The 19,185-nt window shown below is 44.5% G+C and overlaps 1 protein-coding gene across 5 annotated transcripts in view; it reads right to left on the reverse strand.

Moving 5' to 3' along the window:
* Positions 1-4,942: 4,942 nt before the first annotated feature.
* The window catches only part of ATRX (ATRX chromatin remodeler), an 86,461-nt gene continuing 72,218 nt past the window's right edge, over positions 4,943-19,185 (reverse strand). For all 5 annotated transcript variants that reach the window (XM_037408337.1, XM_037408336.1, XM_037408339.1 and 2 more), the window contains 5 exons: positions 11,661-11,810; positions 10,382-10,507; positions 9,354-9,449; positions 8,702-8,830; positions 4,943-7,883 (listed from right to left, as the gene is read on the reverse strand). In XM_037408337.1, the coding sequence (XP_037264234.1) occupies positions 7,605-7,883; positions 8,702-8,830; positions 9,354-9,449; positions 10,382-10,507; positions 11,661-11,810 (780 nt within the window). In that variant the 3' untranslated portion in view covers positions 4,943-7,604. The remainder of the gene's footprint in view (positions 7,884-8,701; positions 8,831-9,353; positions 9,450-10,381; positions 10,508-11,660; positions 11,811-19,185) is intronic.

Genomic DNA, 19,185 nt, shown 5'->3' on the forward strand with positions numbered 1-19,185 from the left:
TTTGAGTTGGGGTTTTCTGTATCACAACGGCATTTTTCACAGTGTTGTTCTCAGCCGCCTCCTTGCAAAGCAGTGGAGGTAAAATCTCAGCTTCTCCAGCTTCAGTCCGTGAATTCCCAGGATGATTTCACTGACCTGGGGATGATCCTCACCAACTTCTTCACGAGCTGTGCTGCTAACAGAGCAGCAGCCCTGGTGCCCAGCTCTGCTCCTGGCTATCTCTTGCCCTGTCTGCCACCTTCCACGTCCCTGCCGCAAGCCTTCGGTGCCCCAGCCGCTCCGTGCCGGGCGCAGTGGGTCCAGCAGCCACCAGCTGACAGGCTGCGGATCGCAACGGGGAGATTACAGGAGCTTTACCTTGAGCGATCCAGACATGATGGAATTTAATCCTGTGTTTGAAATAAAAACTTTATTTACCTTCTTCCTCTGAGTCACTGCTGAAACATCTCATCCTCAGCCACCATGTCGGGAGCACGATCACTCATGAAGTGTCCTAAAGAGTCCTTTTGACCTTCCCCCGTGCGAAGGGAAATCCCTCAGACCTCGAGCTTCACTCTGCCCCCAGGATGATCCTGCCTCCCTCTAGCCAGGGCTTTCCGTTGCACTTGAAGATAAATCCAGTGGTTAACATCTTGCTCCTCTTCTTCAAAATGAAGGTCAAAACCCGATCTCAGCAATGCCGAGTACATTTTTCACCAACTCAGAAGGGAGCTGATTTGGCCCGTGGGGGCAACACAATGGTCTCATTTATCCGCTACCCGAATTGAAGAGCTGCCCCAGCAGAGCCTTCTGCTGCAGAGGGATGCACAGGTGTGAGGGATGATGTAAAACACCTTCCCAGGATCTGAGTTCAAAAACCCGATACTTGCAAACAGCAAGATTCACAAAGAATTTACTGGAAACCCCTTGGTGAAGGTTGGTGTTATCTACGATGTGGGATGTTCTTTAAAGGGGGAATTCAGCATTGCTGAGTCTCACCCCAATGGTTGCTTTCAGCAGAAATTTACTGGGTTTGCTTCTCGTTCAACAAAATCCTTAAAAATACAAGGAATCTTACTGACCTGGGAGCTTAATAGCAGCAGAATTAACAGCCGCAGACTTTGGCTGCGTTTTGAGTGGCACAGGGAGCAGTCGGTGCCGCACAGCGGGTGTCCTCAGGTGGACACAGCCACCTCTCCGTCCCGTCCCTGCAGCAGAGCAGCCGGTCACCTCGTCTAGTCGCTGCCCCACCAGCTGCCACTCTGCTGGGCAAAAGTCACCTGAGGACACCAGCCACCCCTTGGGCCGGAGGCTCTGGCAGGATTGGGCAGGTGGACCCCGCAGCGGCGTACGGGGCTGGGTGCATCCGTGGCAGCGGCCCTGGGGGCTGCCCTGCTCTGGCTGGGAAAGTTTTAGAAGAAAACATGTTGGCGGTGCATCAACCTGAGAGACTCTCTCCTACATCAGCAAAAGGAAACGTCGATGTATGTTTGGGATCTCAGCTCATGGAGTTGCCATGTGCTTCAGTTACCATGGCCTGCTGAAAAAAGGAAAGGCAATGGCAGCTGGTGCAGGGGTGGCCACGGTCCCACAGAAACCCTGCTGTGCCCTTCACCCCCAGCGTTGTTTTACACACAAAAAGCCGTGGGTCTGAGAACACCACAGCAAACGGGACAAAAGGCATTGCTTTCAACCCCTCTCCTTCCATCCAAGAGGGGTGGGCACGCCGAAAGGGAAACCTTACCCCAGGAACAGCTGTGCAAAGCAGGAGGAAGTAGGTCGGTGGCAAAGGGTTGGGTAATTTCTCGAGTCTCACTGTGGAGGGGTGCGGAAACGGAGGGAGACCCCCTGCGTGAGGCCAACATGGTGCGAAGCAGAGCACAGCGCCAACCCAGGAAAAGCCCAGCTCCCCAGCTTTGGCACGTGGTCCGACACATGGGGATGGTCGCAGATGGGACCAAGGAGACAAGCCTACAAGTGGCAATGCACAGGTGGCCTCAAGGACATCCCTGCAGAGACCCCACTGCCTGCGGGGAGCCCTCCTGAGCGGGACGTGTGGCTCAGGGCTCCTTTCTCCATGGGGGGGAAGGAGCAGAGGCCTCAGAGACTTCCCTTCCCTGGAGAACATGATGGACAGCCCAGAACTATGGAGGGAATCCAGAAACTCGGCACTGAAAGGCAGAGAAGGTGCCTGTCTGGTGAGGTGCTGCCCCGCCTGGCAGTAGGTCCATCGCAGAGAGAGACATCGCAGCTGCCGGACAGTGGCTGAGACATTCCCGAAAGGGCACCCCAGGGGGGAGCATCCCCGAAGAAGGGCTGAAAGGCTTGCTGACGGTGAGACAAAGGCACCCGCGCCCAGTGGGACAGCGCTGGTGTTAGATGACGCTGGGTGCCTCATCTAAAGGGCGATGTCCTCTCCCACAACCCCACGTTGGAGTCACCTCATACTCGGGGGTTTGGCTGAACCACCGACTGTCCTGGCGCGGGGAGCAGGCTGCAGGGCAGGGTCCGGCTTCAGCTCAATCCCGAAAGCTTTGCAGTGCCTGAGGTGCTGTGAGGAAATACAGTGAGGTTACTGGGCGCTCCCTCTAAGCCACAGGATATACAACACACCGAGGGTGTTACTGGGGTTACCTGGTATCTCGGTGTCATTATTAACGAGCAGCTGCGAGTCAATTATTTCTCTGCTCTTCGGAGGACGAAGCAGCGCCAAGGCCTTGCGCTTGGATGGCAGACAACATAGCGAGCACCTGCGCTGAAAGTAATCCATGAGCAAGTGGGCAACACAGGTGCGATGCGCTGCCTCCCCTGGTGCTGTGGGCACCCCGGGCAGCTGGCGGAGGTGGAGGCACAGGACAGAGCTCAGCCCCCGGGACGGAGCAGGGACGCAGCCAGCAGCACTGCGGGGAAGGTGCTTTCTGGGGCTGATGCTGTACAAACACAGCTCCTGATGCTGCTTTTCAGGTAAAGACAGAACAGGCTGCAGGAGGGGAGAAGCAACACGCACCGCCCGCAGCCCCTGAGCCACCCGCTGCCAGCAGCCAAGTCGGCAGCATGACATGGAATCGCAAAAGATGATAAACCAAGAGGACCAAGTCATGCAATAGGGATCATAAGACTTCCCCCCCCCCCCCCCCGCCCAAAGCCATGTAACTGCTTTGGAGATGTTAAATTCTCCTACTGGAAATTACCAAGGATGGAATCTCACACCTGTGCTGGCCAAGTCTGAGAAAGGCATCTGCAAAGCCAACTCCACCAAGGCGGCTCAGGCTCTTCCTTCACCGCACCAGCAAGTGTTCAGCACTGGGATGCCCGTGCTGAGCTGGGCTGGTCACCGCGCGAGACGCAGCGTCCCCTGCGCTGCTGCTAACGGGCGTCAGCAAGAATGCGGGGAAATGAGAGAAATGGTTTGTGCAACTGAATTACAAATGTAGCTGTGTCACGGGATGCCGCTTTGGGTATCGCCCCAGCTATTGGTGATGCGTTCCACGCCGCCGATAGTTCTTGCACACACCAGTCGTTAAACATGAAGCCAAGGTGGCGTTGGAGACCAGACAGCGCAAGTGGCCGCGCACAGCCCCAAGGGGTGACCCCAGCCCCCCGCCCCCCCAGGGCAGCCTCTCCGTGCCAGGCCTCAGCCCCTCCCCAACACCCTCCTGCCGTCACCACCTCCCCGCCGGGCAGAGCAGCTGCCGGCGCTGGGGCCGGGTGAGAAATGGCAGGAGCAGGAGCAGGCGCAACTCCAGGCCCTTGGCGCAGCGCGCCCGGTCCGCGGCCACCAGGGCAATGGCTGCAGGCGGCTCCCGGCCCTGCAGCACCTCGGAGGCCGCAGCTCGCCCGGCCTCTTGCCGCAGCGTGGCTCTCCGAGGGCGTGCTCGGTGGTGTCCCGTGGGTGCTCAGCGCTAGGGGTGTCCGGGGCAGGTTCCACAGCACAGGGGTGCACTGGGATTGCTCCAGCACCTGAGCGGGTCTGGGAAGGGAAGTTATGTGGCCGATGCTGCAACACTGGCATTTTTCCAAACATCTCCAGCTGGGAATACTTGGGATATTCGTCTGCCCATAAATACTGAAAATTTATCGAACTCTCAAACGCTTTTTGCTTGAACTGATGGATTTACTCTTATTTACCCTGCTCAGAGGGGTTCTGCTTTAAGGCAGCCCCCCCCGGGTAAGCTCTCAGCACCCCCACACCAGAAGGTCGCTGCTCAGCACCAGAGCAGCCCCCAGCCGGTGCCACGCGGGGCACAGCCCGGGGCGCTCCCTGCTGCAACAGGCACAGCCAGCACGAGCCTCCGCCACCAGCCTCCCCTGCCCTCTGCCCAAGGTTTTAATCAAGTCAAAAGTCACACGGGTATTTAAAACCACGTCGCCCACGCTGCCCCTTGCAGCACAATGTGACAGTTCTCACACCAGACACAATTCCCACAAACCGGCCGGGGCAGCCGCCCGGCTGCAGCACTGGCCAGGAGCCCCCAGGAAAGCTCCAAGTCCAGGGAACGAGCATAGGGGGCAGACTGAAAACACAATTGTCTTTTTTTTTTTGGCGTAGGAAAGGAGGTTTTGCCCATCAGGTGGGATCTACTAACTAAGAAAGGGAGAAGAATAACTACGAGGCTGAACTATGCAAGTAGGTTATTCTAATTTGACCAAGTAGAACTCCACCTCACTCTAAACAACTTCTCACTGCCGGGCAGCAACTCACTCTCCATTTTAAACAATGTCTGAGTGCCGGGTGACAACTCGCCCTCCGTTTTTAGCAGGCAGGCTGGCTGCAGGAGCTACTACTCACTCACAGAACTCAAAAACCTGGACTGCAACTGTTTTCGCTAAATGGAATTAACGGCTACGTCCAGTAACGGGTAAAGAGCGCTTCAACTCACAGCGCAGCGCTCGAAAGACACGTTCTCAGCCCGTGTCCTGCGCGGTTAATGCTCTTTTGTCAATGTAGCACAAGGCACGTTGATGTATTTTGGTCACTTTATTAAATGAGATATTAAATAGTTTAAGTTTCAACTACTAAACAGCACTTTGAATGGTGAAAACACAGATAGTATATCGTCATACTTGAATGCTTCTTCTCTTTAAAAACACATTTCCAGTCCTAATATATATTACAAAACAGCCTTATAGGAAGAGGGAACACCTTTTCTATAGTACTTAAGATATTTAATACAGAACTGAAAAGCCATCTAATAGAAACAAAGGCAAGTCTTCACAGCTGTATGATTTCAGCAGCCAAAGCTGGTTGATGGACTGAAACATTACTATACAACTGGGACAAAACATATACAATATCACAATACTAAGCAAAAACGCTTTACATCAAAAGGAATAAACAGGTTACAAAATGTGGAGAATTTAGCAGGCAAAACTGTATTACAAGCAACATTTTTATTCGTCATCTTAAGCCATTTTATCTAGTTAAAACATCTAAAACAAATATAAAAATGAGCCTTTTATTATCTTACTGATTTATGTTCTGTCTTTAAATATTTGTTAAAGCTTGATGTTATACTCAAAGCACATTGTTATGCAGCTAAAATGTCAAGTGAGAAACATGTATGCAAAGTGGTCCAAGTTTTATTTCAATGCTTATCTCTGATTTCTTCTTCTGTGTTAGTCTTCTGTTATCCGTAGTTTGTCCAGAATGAAAAAAAATGTGCCTTTAAATGTTGCCTAAAACTTCCACATTTAAGTCTTTGAGTTACTGTAAAACTCCACTGAACATTCCCAGGTTTGGTAGAAAGTATTTTTCTTATTCATGACACGTAGGAATATTGGTGAGAGTTGCCCAGAGTACATTTGCCTTCAAAAGTTTGTCTCAAAGTCTCACATTTTGTTTCTTCTAGTGTGAATACCTCTCTCTTTGCTCCCCCCGGCCCCAAATTAAATTTAATTGCAGAGCTGGCAAAGCACTAGAACATACTGAGGTTCTTTTGTGGTATCTTGTAATAAAAGAGTCCAAGACAGCAACGTGTTAGCTGGTTTTGCAACAGATCAAACAAACTCTGTTCAGATCACAAACCAAGTTTCAGTCACAAAATGAAATGTCGCGCAAGATTTGCATGTTCATATGCAAAAACCACTTGTCCATTCAGGGCAAGAACTCAAACTCCTGCAAGAAACCTTCCAGAAACCAGAACAATTTTAGTTCGTGTCAGCAAGTCAGAAGAGTCCAGCAGTATCTGGAGCAAAAGCTTCCATCCGATCATTTCTCCAGAGCTCTCCGTAGTCCATACACCATTGCCTCTGATGTTCCTGTCGCTTACTTTTACCCCCAGGTTATAAACTTTTTTCAGGGGGAAGAATCAACCAAACTATATTCAAAGAAAGGCCCTATTTGTATTTAATTAGATCTTTACAAGCACAAAAAGTGTGGATGAAGAGTGCTAATGATATATAATAAACCAGAAATTCACCTCCAGTCTAGATTGAATAAAACCCCAAAACAGAACCAAAAAAAAAGAAAAAAAATAATGAAGCTCTTCATGTACTAAATTAAGTTTTCACACAAATGAAAGGGAACAGGGAGGAGTGCATAACCAAAACTCTTACCGAACAGAGGGAAAGTTATTTCACTGTTCTGGCAGCTCTGGAAGTTGCCACAGCACTTTCTTTGTATCGATTTTAAATGGGCAATGGTTCTGCCATTTTAAAGTTGTTCATATAACAGGGTTTGACCCTGGCCACCATCCCTATTTTAACCCCCAAAATACCAGGAATTTAGTTTTCTTGGCCCGTCTCCCATTGCCGGCAATGGGAAAAGACAGTAGCACCAGCATTAAGGAGTTAAAAGAAATGTGCTTTGTATTGGACTCCGCACAGAGTAAATCAGCGTGAAGGAAAAACGTCGCCAACTCTAAGATCACCATTTGTTATTCCATCACATAAAACTGAAAATAAAAAATGGCAGAAGACTAGGGAAAATCAATCACCTTCCCCAAGTCGCTATTTAAGGCTGTATACAGTTTCTATGTAACTGCACGACTCGAAAATTTCAGAGCAGTAGTATTTAAGAATATTGCACTCAATTCTGTTTCAAAGAGCATTTTCAGTTCCTGTTTCATTCAGCGTAGGTGATATAGTATGAGTCCAGACCTCAGTCAAAAGGAAACTAGACTACTCCTGTTATAATATTCACACTAATATAAAGAAATGGGTAAGCAGAAAACTATTCCATAATTTGAGGAATCAACTCTAATCAAGAACTCAGCTGTTTACAAGTGACATATGGTATACTGAAGCATACAGACCTGCAGTCCTTCCTAAGCTTCTCAAATCTGTTGACAGCTTCGCAGCTACTAAAAGCAAGCATAGGAGTTTAGACAGGAAACCTGTGGAGATGCTACTGTTACGGGAGGACTTGTTTTCACTGAAAACAACTTGTTATCTCCTGTACTCAACATATGTAAGAAGATTCTAGGCAACATCACTGACAACAGGGAAAACATTATGTCCTATTTAAACAAAGCTGAAACACTAATATGGAACATGGCATTTAAGGGGACCAACCAAACTTTTTTTTTTTTTTTTTTTTACAGTTGAGTTCTGTTAAGCCATTGATTCCTAAAAAAATAAAAGTTCTTTCTCTGATTTTAACAATCCTTTAGGCTTTTAGTGCAAAATCACATTGATTTCCCTTGGGAAGGCCCTGGACTTTTGCCTCTCATTGGGGGTGGTGCTCGTTGTAACGGTGGTGGCTGCATACCACCAGACACAGACTGATACATTCCTCTCATATCTACCTGTTGGTAGTTGGAAGGATTCATGATTAAATTTGGTGGCTTTGGCATCATGAGATGACTCATTGCTGCTTGCTGGTAAGACATCTGCTGCTGTTGTTGCTGATTGTACTGCTGCTGTAGTCTTCTGTTCATAAGTATCCTCTGAACACAACTGATTAACTGTGAAGGGAAAGTAAAGCTGTTGTAAGAGCGTGACCCGTGTATCAAGTTCAGAGTTAAAATCAATTTGTTAGGGATAGCATGGCTGAAGGAAAAGAGCACCATTGTTATCACCATCACTAATGTGCTGGTATTCACAAGCTGATTACTGTAGAAACCATTTAGTAACACCATTTAGGGCTAAGTTCTCTTAATGACTTGCCTACTGTATCGCATGCAGCGTTTACATAAGTTGCTACAGCAATACTACGAATGATTCCCAGGTATAAGTTACAACGCTATGTATCAGGTACCATTTACCTTCCCTTGGAAAGCCCTGCATGAGGACTGTCATTAAATGTTTGTTTGCCTTAGAGAAGGCTCTTCCCATTGACATCATCTGGGCAACTTTTGGATTTTGCGAAGTAATTCTAAGCTAAAAACCCATTACCGACGCTTTCTAAGATGAGTGCTCCCTAAGTTCCTTCCTGAGCTCTGGGAATCAGGTTTCTCTCGAAGGCCTCACGACCTTCAAGCAAACTGCTTCTACAGAAAAATCCGGTATTCTTCTTTTTTTAAATGAACTTCTGAAGGAGTCTCCTTCGATGAGGCTGAGCAACGCAACCCAACACGCTGCAGAGGTCACCACCTCCGGATGTGACACCACGTACACCACTGCGCAGTGCCAGCAACCCCCAACCCACTGCAGCACACGTTCTGTCAGCACCACCCCTGTACCCACACACATACTCCAGCTCCTGAACACACACAGGCACGTCCATACTCAGCATCCCAGTTCAAACATGGACAGTTGATCAAATAAACAGTAGCTATTTTACCATCTGTTGCTTGGTAAGGACGTCGTTATAGATGGCTTCTCGGCGCTTGACATCAAGCTCCTGGCTCGCCTGTCTGCTCAGTGCCAGGGCCTGCACTTGGCTCTCTGTGAGCGTCGCATTTTCTTTCCACTGAAAAGAAAAAACAAAACCAAAACCTTCCTGGCACTAGTCATTTTAACAAAAGCGTAATGGTAACAGAGGTGCACCTAGAGTTAAACACAGCCCAGTTTCTCAAAATGCAAAATTATACTTCACCAGAATCGGAACTATGAGTTACTAGTTCTTCTAACTGCTCGTTAAGGTGATATACCTCTAGATTATTGGGAGCAAGTGAGAAATGTGGCAGACCACGACAGACAGGTAAGGATAAGATACAGGAAATACGTTCTCATCTCTGTATAATTATTGTTATTTGTAGAAAAACTGGCATTTTCTAATTACAGATCTAAACTGCCAGTCCTCCAAGGTCCATAATATCTAGACACCATTAAGGGTAACTACAAGTGGCAGGAATAAACGTCAAACTGGAAATTATATTAGTTAATAAAGCAGTTAATTAGCTGAATGACCATACGTAACAGTAATTTCTTTGCCTGATACGTTTAACATTTTCCCATCTCCTGATCTAAACCTAGTCACCCATTTCACTCACTATGGTTGAAATAATGTCTTCAAGGGGCTGAATTCTTGCTGCATTTACACTATTGGTTGCTTCCACAACTTTCTCTCTTCCTTGATTAATGAGGTCCTGAGAAAACACCAAAAAAGTAATTGTAAAGAACAGATACAAAGAACACGTTTCTTTGCCAACCTTCTGTAAGTTTTCTTCATCTTTGCCTTGCGTACCTAGACCTTAATTACTCTTCTCTCTCTATTTGCACAAGTCAATGAGCCTAAGCTTTCACGCAACTGGATTTCAGCATACATTGACTGAACAGCAGGTATAAATCTGCCAATCTGTACAACGGACAGTATTTAAAACCCCTATTTTTGTAGCCAAAGGTTTTCAGATCATCACAGGAGTGCTACATTCCTACCTAGGCAAATTTTCTGCGATACTGACTTTGATGATGTCACGGTTTCAATTCATTCTGTGTGCTCAAAATATTATCTATTAGGCTACATTATCTATTTTAGCCTAGCACTAGCATTTATTGTGCATTATTCCTCAGGCACACTCAGCACAGGGCCCCCTGGCCTGCACACTTTACTGGAGGTGTTACATTCTTTAGCGCAGACTCCTCACCAGACACCGGCAGGTACCGTAAGACAACTGTGCGTCAGCTCCTGCAGTTTACAGCTGGCATCTCGTGAGGAAGAAACGCCCTCAGCAACTTCAGCCGAGGTGGCAAACCAGGACCCGAGGTAACTGAGGAACACAGCACGCGTTCCTCTCTCCCATTCCTTCTTGGACAGGAGGCAGAAAGCTAGGTATGGTAATTAATTTCTGCAAAGAATGCGCTTCACCCTCCAGGATCCCGAGCTACTACACAGGAATGGGTTTATATGCGTACAAGGCAGATGTCAATATAGCTACACACACCAAAAAATACCCTATTAGAAACAGGATACAATTACATATCAAGATATTTAAGAACAACACTACCCATTATTTGTGACGTAAAAAACCACACGCTTACGGCACACAGACATGTTACAATACCTGCGACTCCTACTCACCTCCAGCTGTTGGTTACTCATTGCTGACAGAGCACCCACATTGAAAGGAATATATGGTGTTTGAGAGTTGAAATTTGTGGGAAGCATATTGGTCCCAGCTGGCATGTTGAAACGCATAGTCAAGCCCTTAAAAACACAAAATGCGCTTGTATTTTAGTAACTCTGATAATTCATGGTCTTCTATAATAGCCCATGAAATACCACAGGCAGACAACCAGCCCTTGGAGGAGGCTACAAGCCCCATACGCTGTGCGAACCCCTCTCAGTGAAACAAAGGCCCTTTCCAGACCTCAATTCAGAAGGACATTCTAATCACAGAGGAACAAAAATTCTAGTCTTGAGTAATACAGGAATTTAGCTTAAAATTGTTGCACATACTAAGAAAAATGAATGACCAAGACTTACTAGTGTATCTTAGGTTGTTTAAGATGCATTTTTTTTTTAGCATTTCAAGCCCACTACTGAACATTGAGTCTGACCTGACTGTAATCAGATTTTGGAGAGGTGAAATGCGTAGTTTATTAGCAGGAATATAAAGCTCATCTCCCATACAGATTTCTCACAGGACAATTTTCAGGGTGTAGTGTACTCTATCTTCCAGTTTCTTTTCCCAATACTCCATACTTCGCTTGTCATTTGTTCACTCAAGATGGTCAGTGGCCATTTATACGTTCACTTTTTGTGCTTTCAGCTTACTGATCAGATCTTCGTCCTCCCCGGAATTTTCTGCTATTAGTCTCCAGTTACAAGTTATCATACTCCTTTTACAATAAAAATATTCCAAACCTGTACCCAATTTACAATTTTCTTCATTCCACCACCTGCTTAAATATCAAATAAACAAGACACAGGGAATAAGGGGGGGCGGGGGGGAAGCAAGCTCTCAGGTCCTTTCCAGCAGATGTTTATATGGGGGATCATGGCAAAAGATTCTGAAATCCAATGTATACCTTTAATGGAGCTAGAGATTTCCCTCCAATGGTAAAAGAGAAGTATTACAGAGGACACCAGTTGAGTTTTAATATGTAATAGAAAAAAATGTGTGTGTAAAGGGGAAAATAATTTTTAAATGGAAGTAAAAAAGAAAAGACACACAAAAGACCAGCACTGAAAGAGCGAACAAGACATGGTATCTCCATTTGTCCTATGTCAAAATTTACATATCAATTTCTTGGCCAATAAGAAAACCGATTTCCCCAAAACAAACTTAAAAAGGTGAGTGGCACCTAAATCTGGAAAGGTTTTTTTCGTATGTGTAAACCTGATCAGCTAGCTTTACCTTCTTTTCTGCTTCATACTCTGCCCATGCTGCCTTCCTTTCCTCTTCAGTGAGCTCCTCTTCCTCCTTATGGTCCAAGAGTGAATCATGTTCATGATACCCAACTATATACTCTTTATGGATTTGCAGCAATTCTGCCAGAATTGTATCCTGTTCAAATGAAGAGACAGTAAAATGAGAAGTCACTCTAGAGCTCTACTGTATTTCTTCCTTGTGCATGCCTAACTTACTGCTTTGACCCAATTTCACAAATCGCAGCTCAGAGCTCCTCACAGCAAAAGAAAATTAAAAAAAATAATGTAAAAGCACAATTTTCCTCAGAGGGAGGGTAATGGATTAACAATCTGTTACAGAGATGACAGTCCAATCACTTAATGAACCACAGGAATGCACTCAGATTCCACAATAATAAATGCAGTTTAAGAACCCAAAAAGAATGGAATGTGCTCAATGAGTTTTCCTTTGCTCAGGCTGGATACCTGAGAGGACCTATCAATAATCTGCACTTATAATACACAAAGAGCACCTCTACTGGATATAAACCACTAAGCAGTACTTTAGTCCATCAACTGTCCATCAGCATTCAACAGGAGAGGCTGCTTTCTTCAAACTGCTAAGATACAACGTCAAGATAAACAGTCCTGCACCCACCTGGAGTCCAGAAGGTGAAATCACTGCTACAAACCACACTGCATCAGCAGGCTGCAATTCAGACCTCTATATTCCACAATACCCCTAATACTTAATTGCTTTTGAAGGTGAACCAAAGTATTTACAATGTGCTTTATAACGGCAAATGATTGCGAAGGTTCTGTTCACGGGCACGCTAACATTTTATATACATAGATCTGTATTTTTTTTACATATATACACACATACATAAAAGAAAGCTCCAATGTAGCTCAGCGTTCAGTCCAAGATTTCTAATACAAAAAATTATACAGAAATCCTATTAGTGTTTTTTGAAATGCAGATTTACCAGCACATTGAACATTTACTAGATAAAGGAAAACCAAACTAGCTGCTAAGCAAAACATGAAGTTGCTACTGCCCTTTGTCTGGACTACAGATGCCACATCATGATAAATCATTATCTCCATTCAAAAGTGAAATAAAAAGAGAAAAATCAATGTGAAAAGCTGGCATTTCAAGGCAGGTAGCGATGGTTTTGCAGTCCTCATTCTTACTGAGTCAACACTCCAGCCTCCACGTTTTGCAAAGATGACGCCTCTGTGTTAACATAAAGGTGATGCTGCAAAGGATGAAGGAAAACATGCTCTGTAAGACTATTAAGAACTGCTCGTGCTGTGTGGCAGGAGTCCCCTTTAGGGGTAACTATTGAACGTGGGGTTTTATGAATGCACTGGCATCAGTAATGAGCTTGCCAGATTAAGAAAGCTCCAATATACCTCAGCATTCAACCTAACATTCATAATACATTATCCCACTGAACTTTTGGACCACTCCTGAAATGACTGACTGCGAATACACTGAATATACATTTTGCAGCAGGATTATGTAAGTACCTGCAGACCCATTCCACACCATGCCCTGACCCTGCCAGGCACTTGTACAGGCAGGGGTGACACTGTCCTACTCTGATGTTTTACGATCCAGACAGAACAATAACTGGCAAGAACGGCTCGGATCCACGAACAGATTTTTGCAACACCACTGGCAACCCTGTGGAAGTCCTGATGGGTGGTTTTGTCACAACAGCTGCAGAAAGTTGTTTGTTCCTCTGTGTGTTTAGAACTCAACTATGTTAACCAATTATATAAACTAGTCTTTGATTCATCCTTTGGCTATCTGGTCTCTCTAAATTCGAATCGAGGCTTTCTTCCCCAGCTCCTCAACCAAATCCTCAATGCACTATCTGCATGGCTAATGGGCACAAGGAAGAAATAATGGCAGTTTTGGGGCGATGGGCGAGAAAGCTGAGAGAGAAGAGGGATGCAGTAACAGGTATGACACAAACATCTAGAGGAAGTGGGTGAAGAAGAGGATACTACAGAAGTAAGCTAATGCAATTAAAGTGCTCTCAGCATACCGTAGCTGTATATCAGTGTGTGGAGGGTTCCGGGACATGCATATGCATCAATTTCCATGGTAACACTATTATTGAAAAACAATACTGGAATATAATCCACACTCACTCTGCCAGCAGAGTCTTCAAAATGTGGCTTAAATTACATCCAACTGTGTATTTGCTTTCCTTGTCTAAACTTCATTTTGTGTTAACTTTAATGATGGAGCTTGAAAACTGGGATATGGAAGGCACTGCCATTTAGTTTAATTTTACAATTAAAAGAATATTCATCTTACACAAAAAAAAATTATCAGAATAAGTATTCCTTTTCGTTGATTAGCTTGTTGATAGAAAAATGATTATCTATTGGTTTATAAGCTTTAAGGTAAGTCCTGGTGATGAATGAAGAAAATTAAGACACTGAAAAAAGGTTTTGAATTTTAAAAAAGGTTTGTCTTTTTAAAATCCTGATGGAAATTAAATGCTATGGAGAGATAAATGTATTGGAAAGGAAACCTTCCATGAAGGAATGTAAGCTACATTGTAAGTTACAAACAAGTTTTCCTCAACCAATTGAACATTTAAAACCAAGGTTAAAAATAAAAATAAATTTAAATAAGCAGCAAATTCTTCCAATTTTGAGATCAACAGCCTTCCCAAATTCACAAAATTGACCCCTAGTACGGAACTACAGTAAAACACATGCCCTGGCTATGTCCTGAGGTAGTATAAAATAATTATATACCGTATCCAACTGAATCTGAACTATTATTTTAATCTGCTTTTCCAATCTGCATGACATGACCTCAACTGAGCCAAGTTTTTATTTCACATAGAGAATGTGACTGTGACTCTAAGCCAGTGAACACGCCGATCTGGGGGAGAGTAAGCCAGGAACAGAGGGTGCGACAGTGCCAGCTCCGAGGGACGCGCAGAGCCCCCCCGTTCTGCCTTTGCCCAGCTCCCACCGCACACGTACCGCTCCGACAGGCGTACGCACTGGCCAAGGCGAGCACCGCGCTTACCGCTTAACTTACTAGCGGTACTTGTGGCTAATAAACGTTTTCTCTTTACCTACGTATCGGCCAAGTCTACCCAGTACACAACCCTCCGGGAGCCGACCGTTCAGAGTCTGGGAGAGCCTGTTTTAAAAAAAAAGAAAAATCCCAAAACAACAGCCCAGTCATAAACCACAATGATTTCAAAAAAGGACTCCAGGTCCGCTGTTCAATTCACAGCAAAGTAAAACGTAAAACCCAAAATACAATCACAATACATCACGCAGAGTTTTCTCACTTTACACCAGCTCTTCTTTTGAATTGCTACTCCTCTATGGAAATAGTAACAAAACCTGCTTACGCCTTTACTCTGTGTTAGATAATGAGTCATCACATTTGCATATAGCTCGTGGACTATATACAGTAATTATTTCTATACTTAAATACAGCAAATTTGACTGATTACTCAGCCTTAAGACATCTGTCACACCTTTTTTTTGGACCAAATTCCTGAAGTAGTCCTTTTCGACTCGACAAGGGTAGCGGATGAATGAAATCAAGCAGTGGAAGTTAAAACTAGTAATTCATGTGAACAACATTCATAATACAAATATTCTGTTAAACCCGAGTATTTACAATGTTCAAGACACAGAAGCCCTTTCAGAGGGGTAAGGGCAGACGGCACTACGAAGGGACGGCTGTCTGCGACGGGCATTTTCCCCCCGAGAACCACAGGCACTGGCTCCTCAGCACTTCTCGGCAGCCTGAAGGTCTCGTTCTAAACTGCTGCTAAAATTAAAACTTGACACGCAACTTTGATAAGCTTCCAGGAAAACTACGTACGGCACATTTGCTGTGTGACTTCTTATATAAAATAGCAACATTCAACATCTTCCCAAGGAAACTGGTCTTTGATTGAAACTTGGATTATTGCAGAAACAAAATTCTCAAGGCTATCTTTTAAAAAGCAAGTGGCACTTGTTTCTTCACTCACAGAATGGCTTTACTTCTCACTTTTAAAACAATATAGAATGAATTCTCCTAACCCATTAAAAGCAAAAGAATTTAAAACCTTTTTTTTCTTAGATCAAAGAAGTTGTAGCTCTTAGTTTTAATACACTTTCCAAAGAACGCTCAACTCTGAAACTATCCTACTCAACACAGGCGACTCCTGGCTCCGTACCCACTAATGCCTTGAACCTTCAAAGTCCGGCAGCTCTCAGCCTTAGCAGACATCCAGCAGGAAACCTATTATCCGTCCAGGTTCTTCCACATTCATGCTCAGATAGATGGTTGGAGAAAAGACGGAAAATATTTCACCTAATTCCTATTCAGAATTCCCTCTCGAACAGACGCTTGGAAGGGGTCAATTCGACCACGCGTATTTTCCAACGTCTTTCTACCCACGATCCCAGGCACCCGGTACCTGCAGAGCCTCGCTGTGTCTCCAGGTGACACGAAGTCTATTTACCTGTTTCTACTGTGCATTTCACAGCCAGGCTAAGGATTACAGAGGTAATCCCTCACCGTCCCATCCACACAACAAGGAAATGACACGGCGGTAACACCGTCCAACAGACTATGCTTTGAAGATGCAGAAGAGGCCTGAAGACACAGAGAGACAATTATACACAAAACCTGTAAAAGGCAGAACTAAAGCCTTCCGCTAGCCTCAACGCCTATTTGGCTTTGCCGGTGATTCTGAAGAGCCAGCTCAGCCTTCACAGCTCGGTGACGGAAGAGTAACACGATGACGTGTTGGGGGCCCTTGTGTCCCGCTGAGGGCTGCAGAGGTCGGGCAGGGGGTACCAGACCTTCCACCAACAAACCAGCCCAGCATCATTCAACGTGATCTTCAAGGACATTTTCATCTCCAAATGCCGCATAATTAATCGGCGTTACATTAAATAGTTTTCATAAGCATATCAGTAGTCTTTTTAACCAATGTTTTAGGAAAAATGCTGCGTTGTTAAATTCATTCAACTGTTAAGTAGTTTTAGAATTATAAAGCTAAATCACGCATCACTGCTCCAATCACACAGAAACAAGGAATATTAACTTTCTGAATGAATAACCTTGCACAATTTAGAGCATAACAACCACTATGGGATTTCCTACAGCTGATACTCGCGTGTGATTGCTTATGTAGGATTTTAGAGAACTGGCCAGATCAAAAAAAAGACAAAATAGGAAATAAAAGTTAAAACTCACAGTACTACAAATAAGGCATGAGCCACAATTCAATTAAATGGATGACAGGAATCTAGGAAGGAGTCACTGCAACTACCGGAACAGCTCAGTTAGGTGCAAAGCAAGAACCTTGTAGTGGATAAAATGAAAAGGAAATGTCCCAACCAGCTGAGCTTCCCAGGGAAGATAAATGGAGCCAAAAATCATTTTTGAGAAGCGGGATCACCAAAGTAGTGAGCATAAGTACCAAATGAAAAAGAGTTCTCCTGTACAAATTCCTTTGTGACAGTTCGCTCGCTGCCTCAGCGCCAAGCGCCGTTCGCCCAGACACGGTGGGTCGATGCCGAACGAGCAGAGACGCCCCCCTACGCGTAACTACTCGCTTGGTGCTCTTCCTTGGCTGAACCACCTTGGCTCGTTCACGGGAACTGGTCACTCAGGCACACTGGATGGCCCCACAGGACAGATGCACTCCTGCCCAAAGCCCAGATCGCAAGCACTACTTTACACGATGACAACTAGTCATTTTTATTAACATTTCTAGAAATACTACCCCACCCCCCCAACACGCTGAGGAAGTTTTCACCACAACCACACCAATGGCCCATGAAACCAGCAGCCACCCCACGTGGCCAGCCCAGGGCGAGCACTGGGAGCCATGGACCGCCGCCACACGGACTGCCGCTCCCCAACCCAGCGCTGCGAGCTGAGGGAACGCCGCAGCCAGCATGATTCCTCCCGGTACCGAGATTAATTTGGGGGACAGAGAAAGGGAAAAAGTGGTCGGAGGTTAGTGGCTACCATCCCATGTTCTGCGAGGCTATCCGGAACGCAAAGCCCTCCTTTCAGCAAATAAATCCAGGGATGGCTAAAATAAGATAAATCTACCTCACGATTTACAGTCTTTTTAACAAACAAATAATAATAATAAAAAAAAAAAAGGATTACAAAGTTGCACACAGTATGTACCAAGAGGCACATCTTCAAAAGGACAAAATTCCATTCAGTATCGCTTCCTAAAACCATGAGAAAAACCAGAGCACTGCAGTACACAGATTTGCTCTAGTTACAGCCAGGGACTTGGTTAAAAGCTTGTATTCAGAAAATAAATACAATTTATTATATTATAGTGATCTACAGATAGTCTAGAATGGAAAACATACCGCTTTTCCTTGGAAATTACTAGATTTACAAACTGGGAAACCTGACAGTGATGGTTGGAAGGGAATTAATATGGAGCTATTTAAAACTCCATGATAAAGTAAGTTTCGAGTTTGAACTTCCTCTTTTGCATGATACTTTATTCATTAACAGATTTATTATTGTAAAAGAAAACAAAGTAACTTTCAAAATGTAATTGTTGCATTGGATTGATCAACGCTTTGAGTAAACATACTGAATTGTTTCACAGGGTTTTGACCTATTTTAATTTTCTTAAAAATAAGCAGCAGCAAATGGTGATGCATTAGCTATGAGTTTGTGGAAGCATACACATATATATATACGCTATATAATGACTAAGAACATAAAAAGATAAAATCAATACTATTAATTACAACCTAAAGGAAAATGTTTTAGGAGGTAAAAAAAAAAATACGCCAAAATGTACAACACAGTAAAAAAGTAAATAAAATTTTCAGTTATCTACAATTTACTGCTTACAGTGAGAAACACTGTAATAAAATGAGCTTAGATACAGTCATTAAAGTTTGGTTCAAGGGTTTTAAAATGCATGTGTAACAGCAACTAACACTTACAGGGCTAACACTTCTTAAATCCCCCTGGCAGCTGCACCGACACTGTAGGTGGTCTAATAGACTGTTTCAGAGACTGGCTTAACTATTAAGAATGCCAGTGCGATGCCTGACCACAATTTATTATATTATAGTGGTCTACAGATAGTCTAGAATGGAAAACATACCATTTTTCCTTGGAAATTACTAGATTTACAAACTGGGAAACCTCCCTGCCCACACCCAGACACTGTACAATGACCTAAACACAGCAGTAACTCAAAAATTTAACTCGTTACCTACCTGTGAGTCATACATTTACCTGTTACGGTTTACTAGCTATTCACCTGGTAAGACGCAAAGATAATTGCACAACAGCTTAATGACAAATTAGTCTTTAGCAGACCACGTACACAAAGAATATAAAATACCTTACAAAACCTTAGCCCAATCTTAAATACAAACTGACTTGGAAAAAAAGAAATAACTGAACCAGTTTTCTTTCCCCTGAAGGCTCCTCCTGTCTGACCGTAAATGTTACGGGTTTTATTTTTAAATTCCGTTAGTAAATTTTC

This window comes from Falco rusticolus, chromosome 14, assembly GCF_015220075.1.
Source record: "Falco rusticolus isolate bFalRus1 chromosome 14, bFalRus1.pri, whole genome shotgun sequence".
NCBI lineage: Eukaryota > Metazoa > Chordata > Aves > Falconiformes > Falconidae > Falco > Falco rusticolus.